At 43.3% G+C, this 20,237-nt stretch overlaps 2 protein-coding genes across 3 annotated transcripts in view; one reads left to right on the top strand and one right to left on the bottom strand.

The window, feature by feature from the left end:
- The window catches only part of Tax1bp1 (Tax1 binding protein 1), a 52,283-nt gene extending 43,914 nt beyond the window's left edge, over positions 1-8,369 (top strand). Inside the window, exons 16-17 of the mRNA XM_075955700.1 lie at positions 5,536-5,618; positions 7,571-8,369. Of these exons, the coding sequence (XP_075811815.1) occupies positions 5,536-5,618; positions 7,571-7,772 (285 nt within the window). The 3' untranslated portion in view covers positions 7,773-8,369. The remainder of the gene's footprint in view (positions 1-5,535; positions 5,619-7,570) is intronic.
- Positions 8,370-9,670: 1,301 nt separating this feature from the next.
- Jazf1 (JAZF zinc finger 1) overlaps positions 9,671-20,237 on the bottom strand; it is a 305,134-nt gene continuing 294,567 nt past the window's right edge. For both annotated transcript variants that reach the window (XM_075955216.1, XM_075955217.1), the window contains exons 4-5: positions 18,552-18,721; positions 9,671-11,961 (exon numbers count right to left, since the gene is read on the bottom strand). In XM_075955216.1, coding sequence (XP_075811331.1) covers positions 11,785-11,961; positions 18,552-18,721 — 347 coding nt within the window. In that variant the 3' untranslated portion in view covers positions 9,671-11,784. The remainder of the gene's footprint in view (positions 11,962-18,551; positions 18,722-20,237) is intronic.

Below are 20,237 nucleotides of genomic sequence, written 5' to 3' on the forward strand. Positions count from 1 at the left end.
GCCCTTTTTGGGGGGTAGGGGTGGGACTCCTTTATTTCATAGCAGCTCTTTCCAGTGCATTAAGATAAATTTCAAGGAAACGGTTTTATTGTGCTCTTTGCAAGTACAGTGGTATCATGACCTGTTTCTCATTTAATATAGTTTGCTGCATTTAATTGCTATTAACCTTTGCAGAAACTGATCAGTGTTCAGACAGGCATGATTTTAGACCTAGTGTTCAAGACTCATAATGGAGAAAAATGTATTTCTCTCTCCTGCCTTTTGGCCTCCTATGTCTATTACTGGGAATAATTAGGAAAACTGTCAGAACTTGTGTAGCCTATTTAAGGTCTTGAGTATCATCTTACTGCTTTTTTACAACTTTACCTTACATTTTGCATATTTAATCTGATCATTCTTGGCACAGATGTTACATGTGACAAGTCTTTCTTTTTCATAATCATTGGCTTCGGTTTAATTAGCAGAATGTTCTTTCTGGTCTGTGTGCTTTGCCCTCTTGCAAATCCATGAGAAGCAGTGTTAGCATCTTGGGCTCATGTGCCGAGGGCCTTAGATCTGGGAATGACATAGAAGGTTCTTACTATGTGTGCCTGGAGTATTTGTGTTTTGTAAACAGAAGATTTTATGTATTAGAAGGGATGTTTTATATACATCTAAAACTTCTAAAATTCTTGTCATTTTAACACCAAAACCACTTGCAAATGAGGGGTTTTATTATGTAAAATATGTAAGAATATGGAAAGCGAATTTTTCTGTAGGAGGGGCTGATATAGTCCACAGTGTCAGAGCCATGTCTGAGCCTCATTGCAGCAGTTGCAGTGACACCAGTGGTGGCACTGCGTGTTTCTCTAGCTGTTGCCTGCAGAGCCTGTGTGTGTGATACTTGTGTTTTCACAGTAGCTCTAAGAGTGGCTGTCAGCACGGCTAGTCAGTCGAGGAAGCAGCTGATTCACACCACCCGGAAAGTGGAAGTAGGGTAGGAGCCTATGCAGGTCACCTGTGAAAGCTCTGACTACACCGGAGGCTCTGTACCTCTCAGGTCATAGCACCCTGAACACTTACTTCCCTCTATAACATTTCCTAGGCCAAAAGACATACCTAGTGAGTATTTATGTCCTGATATATTTAGTAGCCATTCAACATAGTATATCTTAGTTAAAATGTTCTGTTTATTTTTAAATATCTTAGTTACCTACAGGATGTGTGACTGTTGAACAAAGCATAGCTTCTTGAGCTTTGGGACCACATCGAACAAGCTAATTTCCCACTTCATATTTGCTTTTACATAGCACTTGATTTATGTCACAGCAATGCCAAAGACTCGGCTTCTAAAGCTAGAGTGTGGGTGCTGGAGAGATGGCTCACAGGTTAAGAGCACTGGCTGCGCTTCCAGAGGTTCTGAATTCAATTCCCAGCACCCACATGGTGGCTCACAACCATCTGTAGTGAGATGGGATACCCTCTTCTGGTGTGCAGTATACATGCAGCACTAGCATACATAAAATAAATCTTTAATAAAGAAATAGCTAGGTTGTATGGAAAGGAGTGTTGACACTATCCAGACTTGAAACTGAGCAGCACATTGCATTGCTACATCACATGGTATCTGACAAATACAGGGTATTTCTACATAATTTGATACTTATTCAAAATTAAATCCCATGGAATCTACAAATTTCTATGTTACCCTTGTGCTGGTGGAGGCCATTTGTTCGTTCCCAGCCACCCAGACCCGAAATAATCACACAGAAACTATATTATTCACAATACTGTTTGGCCAATAGCTTAAGTGTATTTCTAGCTAGCTCTTACATCTTAAATTAACCCATTTCTATTATTTTATATTTTACCACAAGGCTTGTGATTTTACTGGTAAGGTTCCAGGGTGTCTGTCTCCTTAGGTGGCTATATGGCGTCTCTCTGACTCTGCCTACTCTCTCTATCTGCTTGGAATTCCCACCTTGCCCTATTCTGCCCTGCAATGGACCCAAAGTAGCTTCTTTATTAACTTCTTTATTGACAGCATTACAGAGGGGAATCCCACATCACCTTTGGCACCTGTATAAGCAGTTTTTGGAACCATGATCTACTTTGTGTGGTCTTTGCTACTCTATAAATGTGGCTCGTACATATACGCATTAGTACCTCTTCCAGGACTGTTGAAGTGGAGGTTTCCTGCCTTCAGAGAGCCTGAGAATCAGGTGATGTGCAGTCCATTGAGTGTCAGATGCAGCAATCCAAAGTTCTAATCCTGCCGTTCAAGACTAGATAGTTCCCTCTCTTGACATACATTTACTCCCACTTCCATGCATTTTTTGCTTTCTTCATTCTTACTTCTAGTAATAAAATTGTTTTATTGCAGTTTCCCATATGAGTCCTTCATAATGACCGACCCTCCCTGCGTGAAGATAGTTTCTGTTGCTAAACATTTTTCTGTCACAGTTTTAGTTAGCATTTATTGTTAGAAGTATAGTTCTTAAAGAGTCTTGTGACTCCAGAATTACTGCAAATCACAACGTGAGAGAATCAGGGCTGCTCCCCATTTGACACAGTGCATTGCTTGAGGTTTCTCTTTAAATTGTCATCACAATAAAAGTCTTTGTTCTAGTGTGTTTACAAAAGTGACATTGAGTGGCATTCAATTCATTTTTACTAAGTAGCCAGAAAGGGTACAATGGGAGGTTCCTTTCTGGATTTTCGTTTTCTTGATTAGGCAGAGATAAACTTCCTTCCTTCCCTTTTTCACTACACACACACACTGTGCTGTTTAAAATTTGGGTTACCTTAGAATAGTAGTACTGAGTAGTAGCTTTATTGAAATGTCATTTACATCTTCTACAGTTTGCCACATAAAGTATGTAGCTTTGGTTCTCAGCAGTCAGAGTTGTGCAGGCATCACAAAGTCTATTTGGAAACACTTTTTGCCACTACAAAAGAAAGAAACCCTGTGTCTTTTACCTGTCAACTATTTCTTTACCCCCAGGAATCCCTTTATCTGCTCCCTTGTAAACTTTCTAGTCTAGATGTACAGGTATAAAAATAGAGCCTATCATATTTGGTCTTTTGGATTACCCAGCATGTTTTAAAGTCATCCTGTTTTAGCATGCATTATGCTTAGCAAGGAAAGTGTGCTTCCTTACTCTCCTGCTGGATATCATTTCACCATCTGAATATTTTATATACTTATTTTAGATTTATTTTTATTTTCTGTATAGGAGTATCTGCCTGCATGTATGTCTGTGTCCCACACATGTGCCTGCTGCCAGCAGAGGCCAGAATTGGGCATTGGATCCCCTGGAACTGGAGTTGCAGGCAGTTGTGAGCCACTAGGGGTGCTGGGAACTGAACTCGGGTCTTATGCCAAAGCAGCAAGTGTTCTTCTGCATTGGTTACTGTTCTATTGCTGTGAAGACATACTGTGAACAATGCAGTTTATAAATGAATGCATTTAATTGGGAGCTTGCTTACAGTTTCCGAGGGTGAGTTGAGTCCCTACCATCAGGACAAGAGGCATGGACTAGATTAGTAGCTGAGAGCTTACATGTTGAGACAGAAAGAAACAAGGCAGAAGGAGCCTTAAAGTCCATCCCCAGTGACACACCTCCTAATCTCCAAAAACATTTCCACCAGCTGCCACTAAGCACTCAAAGATACGAGCCTGGTGAGACCATTCTCATTCAGACCTCCACGCCATCTTAACAGCTCCAGGATTCTTTTAAAACAAATGGTTCTCAGTCTTCTAAAGTTTCTAATATAACTTGACTCAAGTTTATTATTTTAGAAATTAATATAAAATGGCATCTCATTCTTCTATGTTAAAAACCTGTGTGATGGGGCTGGAGAGATGGCACAAAGGTTACAAGCACCGACTGCTCCTCCAGAGGTCCTGAGTTCAATTCCCAACAACCACATGGTGACTCACAACCACCTGTAATGAGATCTGGTTCTCTCTTCCGGCCTGCAGGCGTATATGCAAATAGAACATTGTATTTATAACAAATAAATGTTAAAATAAAAAAGCCATGTGATAAATGCTGAAATACATTGAAATTTTTGAGTTCTTATTGTGCTTTTAGCTCTCCACTCCAGTTCTATTAAGTGTCTGCCTTAATAACTTTACTTCCCAGTCCACTCTGCCATTTTCATTGACATGGACTTGAGAAAGAAGTAGGATAGACTACATTGTTGTTTGTTTGAAGACCTTGTCTGCTTCCTCTCCATGTTTTTAGTTCTTTGTAAAGAGACAACATTTAAAACTATTTTCTCTTAACACTTCAGTTTATTAGGAAGAAAGTATTGAAAAGCAACACTGATTATTTTATATACTAAGAATTAAATATTTTGCAGAAGCCACTCTCGATGTTTTGATGGTGTGTGCCTATAATCTCAGCACTCAGGGGCAGGAATTGGAGGATATGTGTAAGTTCAAGGCCAGTCCCTCTATTCAGCCCTAAATGCCCTGTCTTAAATCAAAATCAAAGGGCCATTCCCCTATTGCTTTTCATGCCTGTCTACCTCAAGTCTATCTGCCATAAAAGCATTATGAAAAGGAGCAGCCCATTTTCTGAATTCCTATCTTTTAAATGAAAGACAGATGTATAAACAACGTTTTTTACTGGAATCTAGGGTCCTTCTCTGGGAAGCACACTCTTTAGAAGGCTCCGGTATGTGAGCTGCTCTTTCAGGAAGTGGTCTTAGAATAACTTCATTATGGTAGTACACATACCCTGAGATCTGAATTTGCATGTTAATGAGTCGGTTGCTTTGAAAATTTGCATACTTAGCTCAAGCTTTCATCCAAATAGGTGATTCCTTGTTTATAAGAAGGTGCTGTTTTCATTATAATACCCAGAGTTCAACATTTCTTTCATTATTTGAGACAGAGGCTCACTTTGTAGCCTTGATTGGTGGGGAATTCACTATGTAGACCAGGCTAACCTCAACTCCTAGAGCTCCCTGAGGGCTGGGATTAAAGCTGTGCGCCACCACGTCTGACCTCCCCTGGTACTTTTCAGACCATCTTGGTATGCATACCTGTCTATCTCAAGCTGATCCTCCTTCCTCAGCCTCCCATATTTTAGAATGACAGGCATGTGCTGCCACGCCCAGCCTTAGAATTCTGCCTTTAAAGCACAATAATATGTATATGATTGTTGCCAGTTTATTTATTGCTTGGAGAGTAGATGCTTTTCCTGTTTTCCCTCCTAGTGTTTCCCAAGCAGGCAGTGAACATGTTAATGGACTGAGTGTGGCATGTCATTCAGCCTACAGTATACCATTGACTGACTCATGAGCGTTTGGCTGTTTAAAGTGAGGGAGTGAAGGTAATGAGTTGTCTGGTCAGTTATGGTGCTGGCCCCTGAGAAGTTGTATTCTGATTTAAATACATGTAAAATGAGTATGTGTAAAAGTTTAAATAATAAGAGCTAAAAGTTTAATTGGGTAATTTAAGTGTCGTTATGAACTCACTTGGTTTAAAGAATTTATATTTGGTTTCACTTTTCTCAAAAAATTGCCTTGCTTTGTTTGTGCCAGGAAGATGAGAATATGCCTGTTCCTCCTGATCCAGTCAGTCAGCATTTACGTGGTCATGGAGCAGGCTTTTGCTTTGATTCCAGGCAAGTGTTTTCCTTTGAAAAATTACTTAGAATTATGTCAAATAAATGACTCTGAAAAAAAAAATAGTTTCTGGAAACTTGTTAAAAATACAGTGCTCAGCGTGCAGCATACAGAAAACTGGTAAAATATCTAGCTATGTGTCATCCTTTGACAAGCCAGTGGCATAGGAACTTGGAAATAGACACTTTTAAATTGTGTTTGTCGGATCTCTGTGTGGGTTTGCTCACTTGTGTTCAGGTGTTCAGAGGCCAGAAAAGGGCAGCAAGTTCCCTGGAGCTGAGGTCCAAGTAGTTGTGAACCATGCAGAGAGGGTGCTAATCTCTGCTCCTGCAAGAGCAGCACACACTCTTACTCACTCAAGCTTCTAAAAAACCCAATAGACACTGATGGAAAATTATGAGTTGCATTTATCCTTAGAGTTAAAAAATAAAAACAAGGAGGAATACTAGGTCAGATTTTAATTTAAACAGTTTGTAAGTTTAAAGTAGTCTATCCCAGTGGACAGAGTGGGTTGGATTAACTGGCTGGTTGTGATGGGCTCTGATGGAATTCACTCAGAAGTGTCAGAACAATTTACGACAGGACAGTTGCCCTTAGATGAAGTCTTTGACCTAGGGAGACATCTTAGTACATCCAAATCCTCTGCCAGGCCTACCAAGGATTATCTAAACTAACAGAATTCAAGCAGTTTCTTAGCAGGTGAGATAGCTGAGATCAGAAAACAGATTAGCTATATGAACTCCACCATAAGTAGATTATTGGAACAGCAGAAAGAACTTGTTGAGTCCTTCAACACCATCCTGTGTGCGATTAAACCCATTGCCACCATCGTGCCAGTGGGGGAAGGATAGATAAATGTTTGCACAGAGCCGCTCTGCAGTTAGGACTCCTTGTGATCCACTGGTAGCTCAGCCTCAATAGCTGCAGAACTGAAGCATACTGGAAAGAGAATGGACAGAGGCTCTAGATAACTTATACACCAAAAACTGGGTCCTGGGTCCCACTTGAGGTTTAAGAGACAAATAATCTTTTGAAAGAAGCTTGCCGCCTTAATGTGGAAACTTTGTCCAGACCCTGCGTAATTGCCCAAGAATTTGCACAACTCCTTTATGATCGCCTTTCTGGTTACAACACAGTCTTCCATCAATTGGCCCAGATAATTGCAAAAATTGCTAAGTGTTACAATGCTATTGATGTATGCAATGCCAAGTTTCAAGCCAGCTAAGCAGAAGGTGATTCAGCCCAGCATGCTTTGATAGGACTGACTCACCCGGTCCCCTGTCTCTCAGAAGCGTTCCCTCCAGAGGTTAAAATTAAGAGTCAAGTTGAGATTCCTCATTGGTACCAGAAGAACATTAGAGTAGTCCTGCCTAATCCTCAGCTTGAATATAGCTGGGTGTGTGTTTGTTTTACCCACTGGACAAAAGTTAAGACTTAAATTTAATGATGACTCAATTTTAGAGTTAGGAGGTTGTGAATAGTATGTGGTAATCCAGTTATTAATATAGAATTATTTGATGAGATTGACCTATTTATTGCCCCAAACCAATTGTGCAGCTTGAGTAATAATATTTTAGCAAGGACTTTTTTTCCAATAAGGGGGGAAAAAACCAATTAACAACAACCAAAAAAAAAAAAAGCCCAAACTAAAAAGTTAGTTAAAAAGTGAGAAAGCTTTTCACAGTAGACTGTATCTTACATAGTGTCTGACTTCGGTAGGTTTGGGGGCTGTCAATCAATTGTAAAACCAGATTTAGTGGTGGCTTTGTAAAAAGACGGATGCTGTACACAGAACCAGGAATCTAGAAGCAGAAAAAGTTTAAACTGGTAAAGACTTTGAGGATAAGTTGTTTGGTCCAACTGTCAACTAGCTAAAGTACTTGTTATATACTGAGATTGCTGTTACAACTAGAAAATACCTAATTAATTCTTTTTCTTCTTTCTTTAAAAGCTTTGATGTTCACAAGAAGTGTCCCCTCTGTGAGTTAATGTTCCCTCCCAACTATGATCAGAGCAAATTTGAAGAACACGTTGAAAGTCACTGGAAGGTGTGCCCGATGTGCAGCGAGCAGTTCCCTCCCGACTATGACCAGCAGGGGTTTGAAAGGCATGTTCAGACCCATTTTGATCAGAATGTCCTAAACTTTGACTAGCTTTCATTATGAGTTAGTACAATTTAGCAATTAAAACAAAAACAACTCAGCTAGAGACTAAGGAGACTCCCGGTGTCTCTCTCATGCTCTTCCACTTCCTGATTGAGAACTGCTTTTGAGTGCGGTGTTGCTAGGGCCAGGGTACAGCTTTGACTACAGTAAATACAGTTTTGATCTCTGTTAATCTTGTCTGCTTTAAGAAAGTTCTTAGGTGTTTCTATTTGTCCCCCAGTTAGAAAAAGTGTATGAAGAAGGACACAGGAATTATTTTCATGTTACTGAACTGAAAACATATGTGTGATAGTTGTAGACTATTTAGCACAATCAGAAGATATACAAGTTTCTGTTCACGTTGGTGATTGAGCATGACTACTATTATGTAATAAAAAGCATTGATCATAACAGTTCTTGAAATAATTCTTTGAATATAGAAAACCTGCAATTTAGTCAATAAATCTTTCTTAGATATGGAACTGCATGTAGAATGAGATCACAGACTTGAGATACTCTTTTTAATATGAAAAACACTGGCTCTAGGAACTAATATAGGCATATTTTGCTAATTTTATGGTAATAAATAAATTTTAAAAATTAAAATGGAATATGTATGGTTATTTTTAAACTATGAATTTGTGTTTATAACTCGTGAGAGGATGACGAAGCTAAGCAGACGACAGCTGCTCTCACAAGTGACCTTGTCAGATGGTGGCCTAGAATGACAGGCTGTGGATAAGTGTCTTTCTCACTTTTTTCTAATGAGAATACAGATTGGAAATCACATTCCTTAGTAGGTGATTAAATTTACAGCCCCAATCTAACAAATGTGTGTAGTAGCTGCGGTTCTGCAGGATGGTGTCCGCTAACATTAAAGAAGACATATTTTGGAGGGCTGTCATACCACTGTCTTGTTTGCTTAGGTTTTCACTAACCTGATGCCTTGGAGTTTTTGGCTGGGGCCTTAACTTTGGAACTGTCCCCTTCTCTTTTATGATGGGAATGTTAATAAAGTACTTTTCATTTGCTGCTTTAGTAGTTGCCAGAATATTGAGACCTGTTATGAGCAAACCGGGTTTTTAAGGTGTTAATACTCAGAGTTGGTAGTCTCTGGACTGCTGTGTGAGAACTTGGTTATATGCCATGTTGCTGGTGTTTGTAGTAGCAGAATTTGTATATTTGAGTCATTTGAAAAGATAATATGTATATGTTTTAAAATACTTTTAATTTTTTACATTTATTTTATTTGAAAAGCTATTTGAATCTGGGGAAAACCAGTATGTAGCATTCAGATGCCAGGTGTTGGGCAGTCCTGGGAAGCAGTAACAGCAACGCCTTCTCCTAGCTTCCCGGGAAGCTTTATATAAAAAATACTTGGGCAGAATATGCTTAGCAAGGGGCTGTGGGGATGGCGTCCATACTGAAGTGCTTGCTGGGCTTAGTTCTGGTCCCCAGCACTCTGTGAAAAACCAGACTGTGCTTGTAAACCCTCTGCTGGGGAAGCAGTAACTAGAGGTCCTTGGGGCTTGCTGCTCAGCCAGTCTAGACAGTCTTTGAGCTTCAGGTTCAGCGAGAGACCGCGCGTGTTTCAGGGGGAGAAGTGATTGAGGAATGACGCATGATGACCTCTGTCCTCCACGTGTCCACACGCTGGGCTTTCTCTTGCCGTTAGTATGGCCCATGCTAACCGGACAGTAGTCCGAATAGTTCTAGCCCCAAGCTTATGATAAATTATCATTTACAGAAAAGTAAGCAAAACGTAAGGGACAAAAATCTTTACATATCATCTAGATTTTGCAAAACAGTTAGGAGCCTAAGAGAACAGGTACTGGACAGATGTTTTAACTCCCACAGGAAACCCGATTCAGGTCTCACAGTGGAGCCGATTAAAGTAAGGAGCCGGGTTTACTTTGGGTCAGAGGCAGTTTATTTTAAATGTGATTTCATGTACATTTATTAAGCAGCTTTTCTTGACAGAAATTTTGAGTAAATTGCCTTCAGTTCTAATACTTTTATTTCTTTCAGACTTAATGTGCTCTGTCCCCAACAAAACATAGGAAAATATAATTTAAAGCACAGTTTTCACAGACACGTACAATACATTCACTACACACGGTGTAACAAGTACCCCATCCTCACCTGCCGAGTAATACTGTCACAATGAAGAAGTAGAAACGGTTTGGTTTGTCACTGAAAGAGTTAACATGCACGACGACTGTTTTTATGACTGTGGCTGCTGAACTACTGATCCAGCCTGCAGTGTCTCACACTAGAAAGAGCAAAGCTAACTAATAATTGCTGGCCTAAAACTTTTTGGTCAACTGTTGTAGGTAGGTATGGAGCGAGCAGGGCCTTCTGCACCAGCTAGTTGACTCTCAGTTCTGGATCACCCTTTAACGGCCTGTGGGCTAACACTATAATCAGGACCAAGACCACTTTTCAGAGCTGAGAACGTTTTTGGTGGGCAACATCTTTATAAATACTTGGAAATCCCCCTCCATGAGGGATTTACCATTTGGGAATGCAGCTTACCCATCTGTTTAACAGAATTGTCATTTCACAATGTGGAAAGCTGAGCAAGGAACCACTACTTTCTAGCTGTGTGTAAGATTTCGTCAGATGGGAAAAGTTCTTTTAGAAGGGATCTGAGTTTGCTTTTCACCAGTTTGTCCTGTGTAGTCCTGTGTCAAAGCAACTTTTATTGCATACTAGGCAGTCAGTAAACTCTTGTGTTTAAAGAATAGCACTTGGGATAAAAGAACACTCAACACATGATGGTACTGTCGGTGAGAGAAATTGAGGAATGGTCCAGATCGGTCACTGTGGGCTGTATTCACTCTCCGTTGACCACCTGCTGCAAGAAGCACTTAATTGTCAGTAAGGCTTATTTTCATATTCTGGCAAAATGTTTTCTAAAGCTAAACAGACATTTCTAATGAAAATGCAGACTTTTACAATGTGATGGGAAAGTGCCTTTAAAAGAAGTCAAAACTGAGCACGCACAGGGGCACCAGGGGTCTTAGGACGATGTTCCTCTTTCAGACATGTCTCCGTTTTATTTCAGCTTGCGCCCCACAGATCTCTTAGGGCAGTAGGTGCAAGAATTGGCAACATACAAACATAAAATTGTTGGCAATAGAGAACTACAAAGTGCTTGAGAACCTCATCGTTGATGAAGCTGTAACTGAGTTTCACACACACACGATTTGCACTTAAGTTTCCAAAGTGTTTCTTAACAGATTTCAGGGGAAAGTGTTTTAGACCCTGGGATCTTGGTCCATAGGAACATTAGTATATATCAGTCTCTTGCACCCAGCAGGCACTCAGTGAGTGTGCTATCAGTGAGTGAACTGAGGCTTGCGCAAAGATGCCGTTTAGAACACTAAAGTGATTGGTAAGTTCAAGGGCAAGAGTTTTAGCTTCTTAAAGGGCAAGATGATAACTAAACAAAACAAAACAAAGCACACCTTTTATGCATGTTATTTAAATATGAAAATATTTTTAGCATATTATGTTAAACATTCTTATTTATATTTCCATTACCTAAAGTCTTTCTACTCACAAATACTAACTCCATTATGTAAGGCATGGTAACCAGTTTGATAATGAAGGTATTATTTTGGTTTTATGTGAGTTGATGTGTTGAAAAGCTTCAATCACATTACAATCTTGAAAAGCATCTCAGTGCCAGCCCCTCCACTCCCAGTTAACATCACTGCAGTGTGACTGCAACATGCCCTTAATTTTGTTTTGGGGAAAATGTGCTGAGGAACCTAGAGCTTTCTCGTTTAGCACCTTATATCGAAGTAATGGAGATGGGTGTGATGATTACATGTGCAAATGTACAAAATCATCAACTCTACAAAGAGACATCATTCCAAAATTACAGAAAAGTTTAAAGCATGCATTTAATTATTTCTCATTAAAGGGTCGCTGAGTGCGTCCCCTGAAAAAGGTGGCTGCTTTCAAAATCAGCGACTGCTGGTGAGGGTTTCTTGGCACAGTTCTGACCAGCACGTCACTGCTGCATCTTCCTGATCATCTCTGCCGACACCGGGGGGTGGAAGTTGATTGTGTGGTGTCGCAGGCCCTGAGCGGTCTTGTAACTCTTCCCACACCGACATTTGAATGGTTTGCGGACGCGGATCTGCGTTCGGTGGCCATTCTTAGCATGGTACTTTATGCCATTCACATTCTGTGAAGAAGATAAAAAAGTTCCCAATGAGGAGTCACACCTGTGCAAACCTTGGCATGGCCCGGACCCCAGTAGAGTAGCTACTGGATGGCATCTCTGGAGAGGGTGGCCTTCGTGTGTCTGTTAGGCCTGGATTGTATACAGTAGTTGTGTGAGGAAATGGTGCGGTTTCCCCTGGCTTCTCGAAGCCTCGCTTGTCAGGTACTAAAGTTTGCTACTTGGAAGAGAATTAATTGGAAATCCTATGAATGTTTCAGAATGACCAATGAAATACCTTTCTAAAGAACACAACAAAAAAGTTAGGGCAGATCAAACGTAAGATGTCTAAGTTCATGGTTTACGGTCAGACAGCTGTGGCGAGTTCCCTGCCACATCTTACCAGGAATGTGGCAAGAGTTAGCCCTGCTTCAGCACTGCTGTGAGTCCCTGGGCACTACCTTTACTGATGTATTTGCACTGCAAACAGTGTGCTTTTAAATTATAGATTATTTATATATAAAGTTAGTCCCATGACTGACAAAATGTCTGGATTTTTTAGCAACAGATGATAAGAATCCAGATATTCAGATTAGCAGAATGTTCCAGAAGCCACATGAGGCTGCTTACAGCTGCCCAAAACTCCCATTCCCTAGAGTCACATACCCTCTTTGGCCCCAGCAGAAGGGCCACTAAACATTTCGTGTCTCTTCTATGGGCCGTGGTGGAAGGTGGTGTCTTAGGGTTACTTCTGTATGATGAAATACCATGACTGAAAGCAGCTTGGGGAAGGAAAGGGTTTATTCATTCTTAGTTCTGTTTAACAGTTCATCACCAAAAGTGAGGGCAGGAGCCTGGACGCAGGAGCTGATGCAGAGCCCATGAAAGGGTGCTACTTACTGGCTTGTTCAGCCTGTTTTTCTATAGAACCCAGGACTACCAGCCCAGGAATGGTCCCACCCACAATGGGCTGGGCCCTCCCCCGTCTCTAAGAAATTGCTCTACATCCTGGCCCACAGCTAGGTGTTCTGGAGGCATTTTCTCAATTGAGGCTCCCTCCTCTCAGGTGACTGTCACCTGTGTCAAATTGAGCTAAACTTGTCAGCACAGTGGGTTAAACACACACAAGATTCCCTATGCCCACTACCACTCAGACCTTGTTAAGGTAGAAGAAGCAAAAGGCAGAGTAACTGCAGCCACATTGTGGCTTAGGTAACTCCATCTGGGCTTGGGTTTTTATACCTAGTTAGGCTAGGGAAGACTTGAAGAAAGACATACAAAGCTTGCCCCCATGAACCCAAACATGCTTCACCAGGGGTGGGACATGAATCCAGCAGGCTTTGCGGCTACACATTTGGGAGCATGCTATTTCTCGGGCAGCTTGAAGATGCTGGCTTGCACCCTAGCTGCTGTGATCACCCAGGTGCCAGTGGGAAGCCTCACACAGTAGGTGTGTGTGTATGCGTGCCTGTGCGGACGCAGAGGCCAGGTCTAGGACCGCTCTGCTTTACCAGTCTCTGCCTTGCTTCCTTAAAGTCTCAGCCTGGAGCTAGTACGGCAGCTGGCAAGCCTCAGCAGCTGCTCTTTCCTGGCTGTGCCCGTGTGATGGGTGCTAGGATGCAAACACAAACACAAGGCCCTCACTGAGCCATCACCTCTAGTCCTGATTGTTTTGTTTTTGTGTTCTATATTTATTGTATGTGTTCGTTTATGCCACACGGAGTCCCAGGTACTTGTGAGCTGCCTGGTGTGGGCACCAGGAACCTCAGCTCTTCAAGAAGAACAGGAAGTACTCTTAATTGCTGTGTGGTCTCCAGCCCCAGCTCCAGGTTCTCAGAAAGATTTCCTCCACCTGGTCGTTCATGTGTAAGCAATATAATGACAAGGCGAGAAGAGTCGCTACCAGTCACTCAATTTGTGATGCCATTTGTTCTCGGAAATACTGACAAGATAGATGCTCAGATCCTCTGGACTCTGAACAGAGATGAGGGGGCTAAATTTCGAAAGGGCTAGAAAGTTCATACATAGCAATTTCTGAAAGTTAACACTGGATGCTTGATGCTGCTGCACGAACAGGTCGCACGTTAGGTGAGGAAGTCACACGGAGAATAACCTGTCTTCAGGAACTGGAAGGGAGTCAGGTATGGTAGTTGTCTAGTCTGCATTTCCTTATTTCCTTAGAAGCTGCTTAGTTCAAACACACAGCTGACGGCTTTGGCACTTCTTCCTACTGTTCAGGGCTGAGACTCCTAATAGTCTTGACCCTGGGCTAGCGAGGAAGGCAGACGATACAGGGGCCTAGGAAAGGGCTTAGGTTTAGGGGAAATTTGGATTTTACCATTGAGATCTACAGTCCTTAGCAGACAAGGTTGGTCAGTACAAAAAATTACAGGCTGTTCCAAAACATCTAGTCCCTAGGAGGCCCGAGGCAGATGCTGAACTGGGCCTTCCGTCCTGTTTGATCTTTGTTGTCAGTACTTCAGCCCCAATGTATAGTATGTGAGATGCCGGATAGGAAAACTGAGGTTCAGTTCCTTGAGTTCCTTCATGTTCTAGGTAGAGGAAGTGGTAAGGGTTCTTGGGGAGTTGGGGGAGGAGGAGAAGTGAGAAAACAGCTGAGGAGAGTGGGGGCTGAAGGGAAACCATCTGGAGCAGCGGTGGGGATTCTCCACAGCCCTGAGGCAGCGCAGAAGAGCTACGCGCATCTGTCTCCACACACTGAGCTAGTCAGGCAAAGGCACGCCACTCCGTGGTTCACGTGCTCAGCGCATATGCCCATGTGGAAAAGGCACCAAGGGACTATGGTGGCACAGGGGCCCTGCTTGCATCAGAGCGGGCTCGGTATTTTGGTGTATGTCTATCAAACAAGCCGCCTCTTCATAGCCAGTGTTACCTTACGAGATCCCTTCCTTGTGGAGACTCGAATTCTGTGGGCAGAATTTCATCCTTTCCCCTACTGTTAGAAGCTTAATAGTTCCTAAATTAGTACCTGCATTTTAAGAGATGTTAGGAAAGACTTCTTGTGGAGCTGTTGCGCATATTAGGCAAGTGTTACATACCGAGTCAGAGTCTCAATCCAAGGTACATTTCTAAAAGGAAAACTAGGAACTTAATGGAGCACAGTGAAGGCTCTGGCTGTTACTGCCGAGCTCCTGTCACCTCTGGATCCAAGGGGGACTGGATCCATTTGAGCCCCCTTGTGGGGAACACCCCAACCCCACAACAGACTCATTGCTTATGCTGGTCTGTCTGCTGCATTCTCAGGTCAGGGACACTATGGAGGAACTTGTTTTGTTTCACTTTTCTTAAGTCACAGCGTTTAACCCTCATGCACGGAGTGTCCACTCATCAAAGGGGAAACAGAGCACTTGGCCTTGCTCTTACGCTTTCTCCATGGGTGAGGTTGGGGTGCGGTGGGGTACGGGACTCTGCTCTTTGGCTCCAAAGCAGTGGAAGCTGCACAGAGTAGGGGAGGGGTCAGTACTCTTGGCGGGAAGCACTGAGAGGTTTGGAATCAAACAAAAAAAGCAAACCATGTTACCATGACATGCTGAGGTATCAGAGTGCCGAGAGCCGTGTGCCCTCTTCTCTGGGTGTTAGGCTTTACTTAGTTCTGAGGTAATTTGCCACAGCTGGGGCCCATGCTGGGTGCCTCGGAGGGCTGTAGTAGTAGTTGATACATTCGGGGCACTGAGGGCTGGGTGCCTCGGAGGGCTGTAGTAGTAGTTGATACATTCGGGGCACTGAGGGAAGTGAGAGACCAATCTAGAGAGAGCATGGGAGCCTGAGATAGGAAAGTACGGGGGCCCAGAAAATTCCACAGAGCCTGTCTCTGCCAAGACTGCAGGGCTGAAAGCTTTCTTCTCTCCCTCTGCATCCTGCTTTCTCTTGGGGAACCAGGTCAACCACTGAAGTCAGTGAGACAGTGCCCTGTGGATGGTAGCAGAGAATCTGTAAGCAATACTTTACTGGCCCTGTGTACTGCTCATGTGTGGCCTTTGCCTTCTCTCTAAAGATTATTGTTCATTGTTGGAAGATGGCACAAGCTGAGACTTGAAGCCATCTCTGAAAACTACTGTAGATGTCTTCCTTGCCTGAGTTTCTCTTGGTGACCGCCAGATAATAACAATAACAAATAATAATAGGGAAATTTACTATTATGAAAGCTTGGCCTTAGCTTAGGCTTTCCCCACCTAGCTCTTATAATTTAAATTAACCTGTGTTAATCTGTTTTGCCACACGGCTTTTTACCTCTCCTCTGCACAATGTATCTGACTTCTTCAGTGTCTCGCTGACATCTCTTGCAAGCCTAGATTCATCCTGAGTCCTCTCTCTGCTGGAAGTCCAGCCTATCCTCTCCTGCCAAGCTATTGGCCATTCAGCTCTTTATTAAACCAGTCATGGTGACACACATTCACTCTTTGTAAACAAATATTCAGCAACAACTGCTTACTCATTCCTTGCTGTTTCCTATGTGCACATGTATGAAACATGTTATGTTTGCTGTTCGCCTTTAGCCTGTCCTATTACAGTTATTGGGGTGGGAGCTATTTTCGATCCTCTAGAAAGTGCACCCTAGGTGAAGGTAGATGCAAGCACCAGGCCGTCCTGTTAAGGGACCTTTCATGTGAAGTCTAGGTGCTTAGATGGAGGGAGGAGAGCTACACCTGAGCAGTGTCCAGTAGGAGGACACCTGTCAGAAACTCCCTCCGATTGCAGTGTGAATTAAAGTCTGACTGCTCTTGGGAATAAATAAGCCTTGTGGATTCTGCCTGACTCCAGGGCATACTGGAAAGTTGCTACTCTCTTGCCAGCACCAGTGCCGGTAAGTGCGCAGTGAAGATGAAGAATTTGAGCGCAACAGCTGTGCTGTGCTGCAGCCCGAAGGGGAGCTCAGCATCTCGTTGGGAGGAGGGGCCGGTGTCTCCACTCTGGTGGATTGTCACTTGGCATTCTGGCTCAGAAATGGAAACACTTCTCTCACAGACATGCGGGCCTCCAATCCCACCCGGGTCAGCTGTCTGTTAATGGTACCCAAAGCCGTCAGTCCCTGCAACAGAGCTTCTCTGAGTGTGCCCTTGACCATAAAAGGAAAGAACATTCAGGGCCCCTGTCAACCCAGGCGTAGATAACTAAAGGAAGAAACTGCAGGAAACCTAAAAAGAAGAAATGCCTGGGGTACGGATTATGAACAAGGACCAGCGTGTATTTCCTCCTCATCTCATTTTCTGTGGTCCCTCAGTGCAAGTTCGATGTGCAAGGCTCTGCTTACGCGGTTTTCAGACTCTGGAGAGGGGGCAGCGAGAAGAGGAGCAGCTGATGTCGTGAGAATGGGTCCAGCATGGGCAGGACAACCATGCCATCCCCTGTCTGGCTGTGCCTGTGAAACAGGAGGAAAACACTCTCTGCAGAGAGAGCTGCCCTCTGTGGTTCCCCAACCTCCCTTTGCCCTTTAGGGTACCGTGCTATGACTGTTCGAGGCCCCCTTTTCTCTGTGCCTCTAAGCTTTGCTAGAGAATCTGCACACCCGTGCTCTGTGATGTGTCCTGCCCTGGCCTGGGCGGCCCTTCAGGAGTCCAGAGGACTCCCATCTCTGGCCTAGGGCTTGGATGTTTGTTAACGAAGGCCATCTGGACCAACAGTGCTCAGGTGAGTGAGTGGCCACTTGCCTTTGTGATGCCCTCCTGGTTCCTGCTTCTCCAATAACAGCTTAAACTACCGAGAATGAATTGTTCAGTTGAGTTCAGGTATTTAAGGGGCGGTACGAGAAGAGCTCATGCTACCAGTTTTCGAGCCTTTAGAAACAGTGTGTGCAGACGGGTGAGTTAGTGTGCTGTCGAGTCTACCAGGCCTGCTCGGGAGTGTTCCATTTCTGCCACAGCTAACTTTAAAGAGCTGCTGACACCTGTGGGAACTTCCTGCAGCTCTTTTGCCTTGTTGATTTCTTTACTGTTTTGTCCCTAGTTTTCTCGGTAGAAAAGTTAGTGCCACCAGCTACCCAAGTCACCTAGTGTTAGGACTGTTAGGGACCCAGCAGGTGGACAGGGCAGAAGCTGAAGGGAGGGGAAATCAAAGCATTTTCTTCCCTGATCTTTTATGGGGAGGGGGAGGGGAGCGAGAACTGCCCAGCTGGAAGGCAAACACCCTGCCCTGTTTTCCAGAAGGCCCTGTAAACCGGCTAGGGCTTTTACAGCCCTGGCCACCTGGAAATCTGTCCGCTGACAGAAGGGTTTGACAAATAAGTAGGCTGCCCCAGTCCATGCCCTGTTGCCATGGCGCTGGAAGGAGAGTAGTTCCTCCTGCATGCGAAGCCCCAGTCGCTACCGCGCACACTCCAGCTCCTGCATCGGACTTTCAGACAGGCTCTAATAAGAGGATCGAAACCAGAGGCTGCCTACACAAGATCTCTTTGACTTTAATCTCCCACACAAGTCAAAAGAGCCCTGCCAATCATCCAGAATGGCAGCCAGTGTTCAGCAGAGGGCACTGGGCACAGGAGAGGTGGTGTCTATGCCTGGCCCACTGGCAGACTCTCTAGAACCGTGAAGGGGCAGCTGGCCCACACATGATCCCCTGCCAGGCACTTACACCAAGTGAAGAGGTCTTTCCTTTACCTTGTAGCGCTTTTTACATCCGGGAACTGGGCAGGCAAAAGGCTTTTCTTCTCCTCCATTCATGCACATGGAGCTGAGGATTGCTTCGGAGCTGATGGCACTCTCTGTGGTCCAGGACTCATCGCTGTCTGACTCCTCATAGTCCACCTCCTCCTCGTCATACTCGCTGCCTGTGGAGCAGAAGAAACGTGCAAGGGCCGTCAGAAGCTGTCTCCTCCCCACAATCTGCCTCAACTGCAGGGCAGGAGGACCAGTGTAGCTGGATTTTTCTTTGGGCCGCCAGCTCACAAATAACCACAAGGAGACGTATTACTAGTTAGGAAAGCCCAGCCTTAGCTTAGGCTTGTTCCTAAATAGTTCTTATAACTTAACCCACGTTATTTAATCTATGTTCTGCTGTGTGGCTTGTTATCTCTTCCTCCCATTCTGCTTCCTATCATGCATCTTGCTGGCAATTCTGCCTTTCTTTTTCCCAGAGTTCTCTCTCTGCCCAGAAGTCCTGCCTATACTACCTGCCTAGCTATTGGCCATTCAGCTTTTTATTATACTGATTTGAACACACCGCATATTCCATACTTGTGTTAATACAGATACGTAGATTACCTTTAAAGGTTTGTGTGTTTTCAAAGTAAAAAGACCAGACACCAATGAAGACAAGCAGCCTAGGCGATCCAGCCTCTCACAATGCTTCTGTTATAGTTTCCTCAAAATTCTGCATCCAGAACAACTTCAAAGCTGCTAACTGAGATGGTCCAGCCTCACAGACTGCTCCAGCCAAGACTTCAGAAAAGCCCTACACTTTCCCACCACATAGACACTAAACAAAAAAGAATGCAGCTAGCTCTCCTAGGACTTGACCATTATCTCAGTTTTCTCAGGGTCCCCTAAAGATGCTGTTGCCCCCAGACAACAGGTAGAAGTCTAGAGAACATGAAGTCCACATTCCCAAGAAGTGGGGTGGTGGGTGTTTTTTTGGTCATTCTGTGGGTTATCGATGTTTCTTATGTTTAGGGGGGTTAGTTGCAAGTTGTTACTGGACAGGATCAGAAAAAAAAAACTAAACAAAGGAGGTTGGATTCAAGGATCTCATTCTGAAAAGAGGGTATACAGAAATGATAGGATAAAAGAGAAGATTATTGAAACTACTTTTAAACTAAAAAATGCAACTACTAGTCTTAAATATTTTACATTAGTATGGATTTTTGTATATTTATATAAATTTAAGGTTATTTTTGTTATACTGTATATATCTTTCTACTCTTATTTAAGGTATTGTACCTATGCAGCCCATTTAACAATCTAATGTAAATTTATAATTCTTGAAATTTATTATTACAAACTATTTAGGATAATTAAGAAATACAGGTTAAGGCAGGCGATGGTGGCACATGACTTTAATCCCAGCACTTGGGAGGCAGAGAAAGGCTGATCTTTGTGAATTTGAGGCCAGCCTGGTCTACAGAGCAAGTTCCAGGACAAGTTTCAAAACAACAGAGAAATCCTGCCTTGAGAGATGCCCTATCATACAACAAAAATATATGCTCTACTATGTTCATAGCAGCATTGTTTGTAATAGCCAGAACCTGGAAACAACCTAGATGCCCTTCAATGGAAGAATGGATGAAGAAAGTAAGGAATATATACATATTAGAGTACTACTCAGCAGTAAAAAACAATGACTTCTCG

The sequence above is a fragment of the Microtus pennsylvanicus genome, chromosome 21, assembly GCF_037038515.1.
Source record: "Microtus pennsylvanicus isolate mMicPen1 chromosome 21, mMicPen1.hap1, whole genome shotgun sequence".
NCBI lineage: Eukaryota > Metazoa > Chordata > Mammalia > Rodentia > Cricetidae > Microtus > Microtus pennsylvanicus.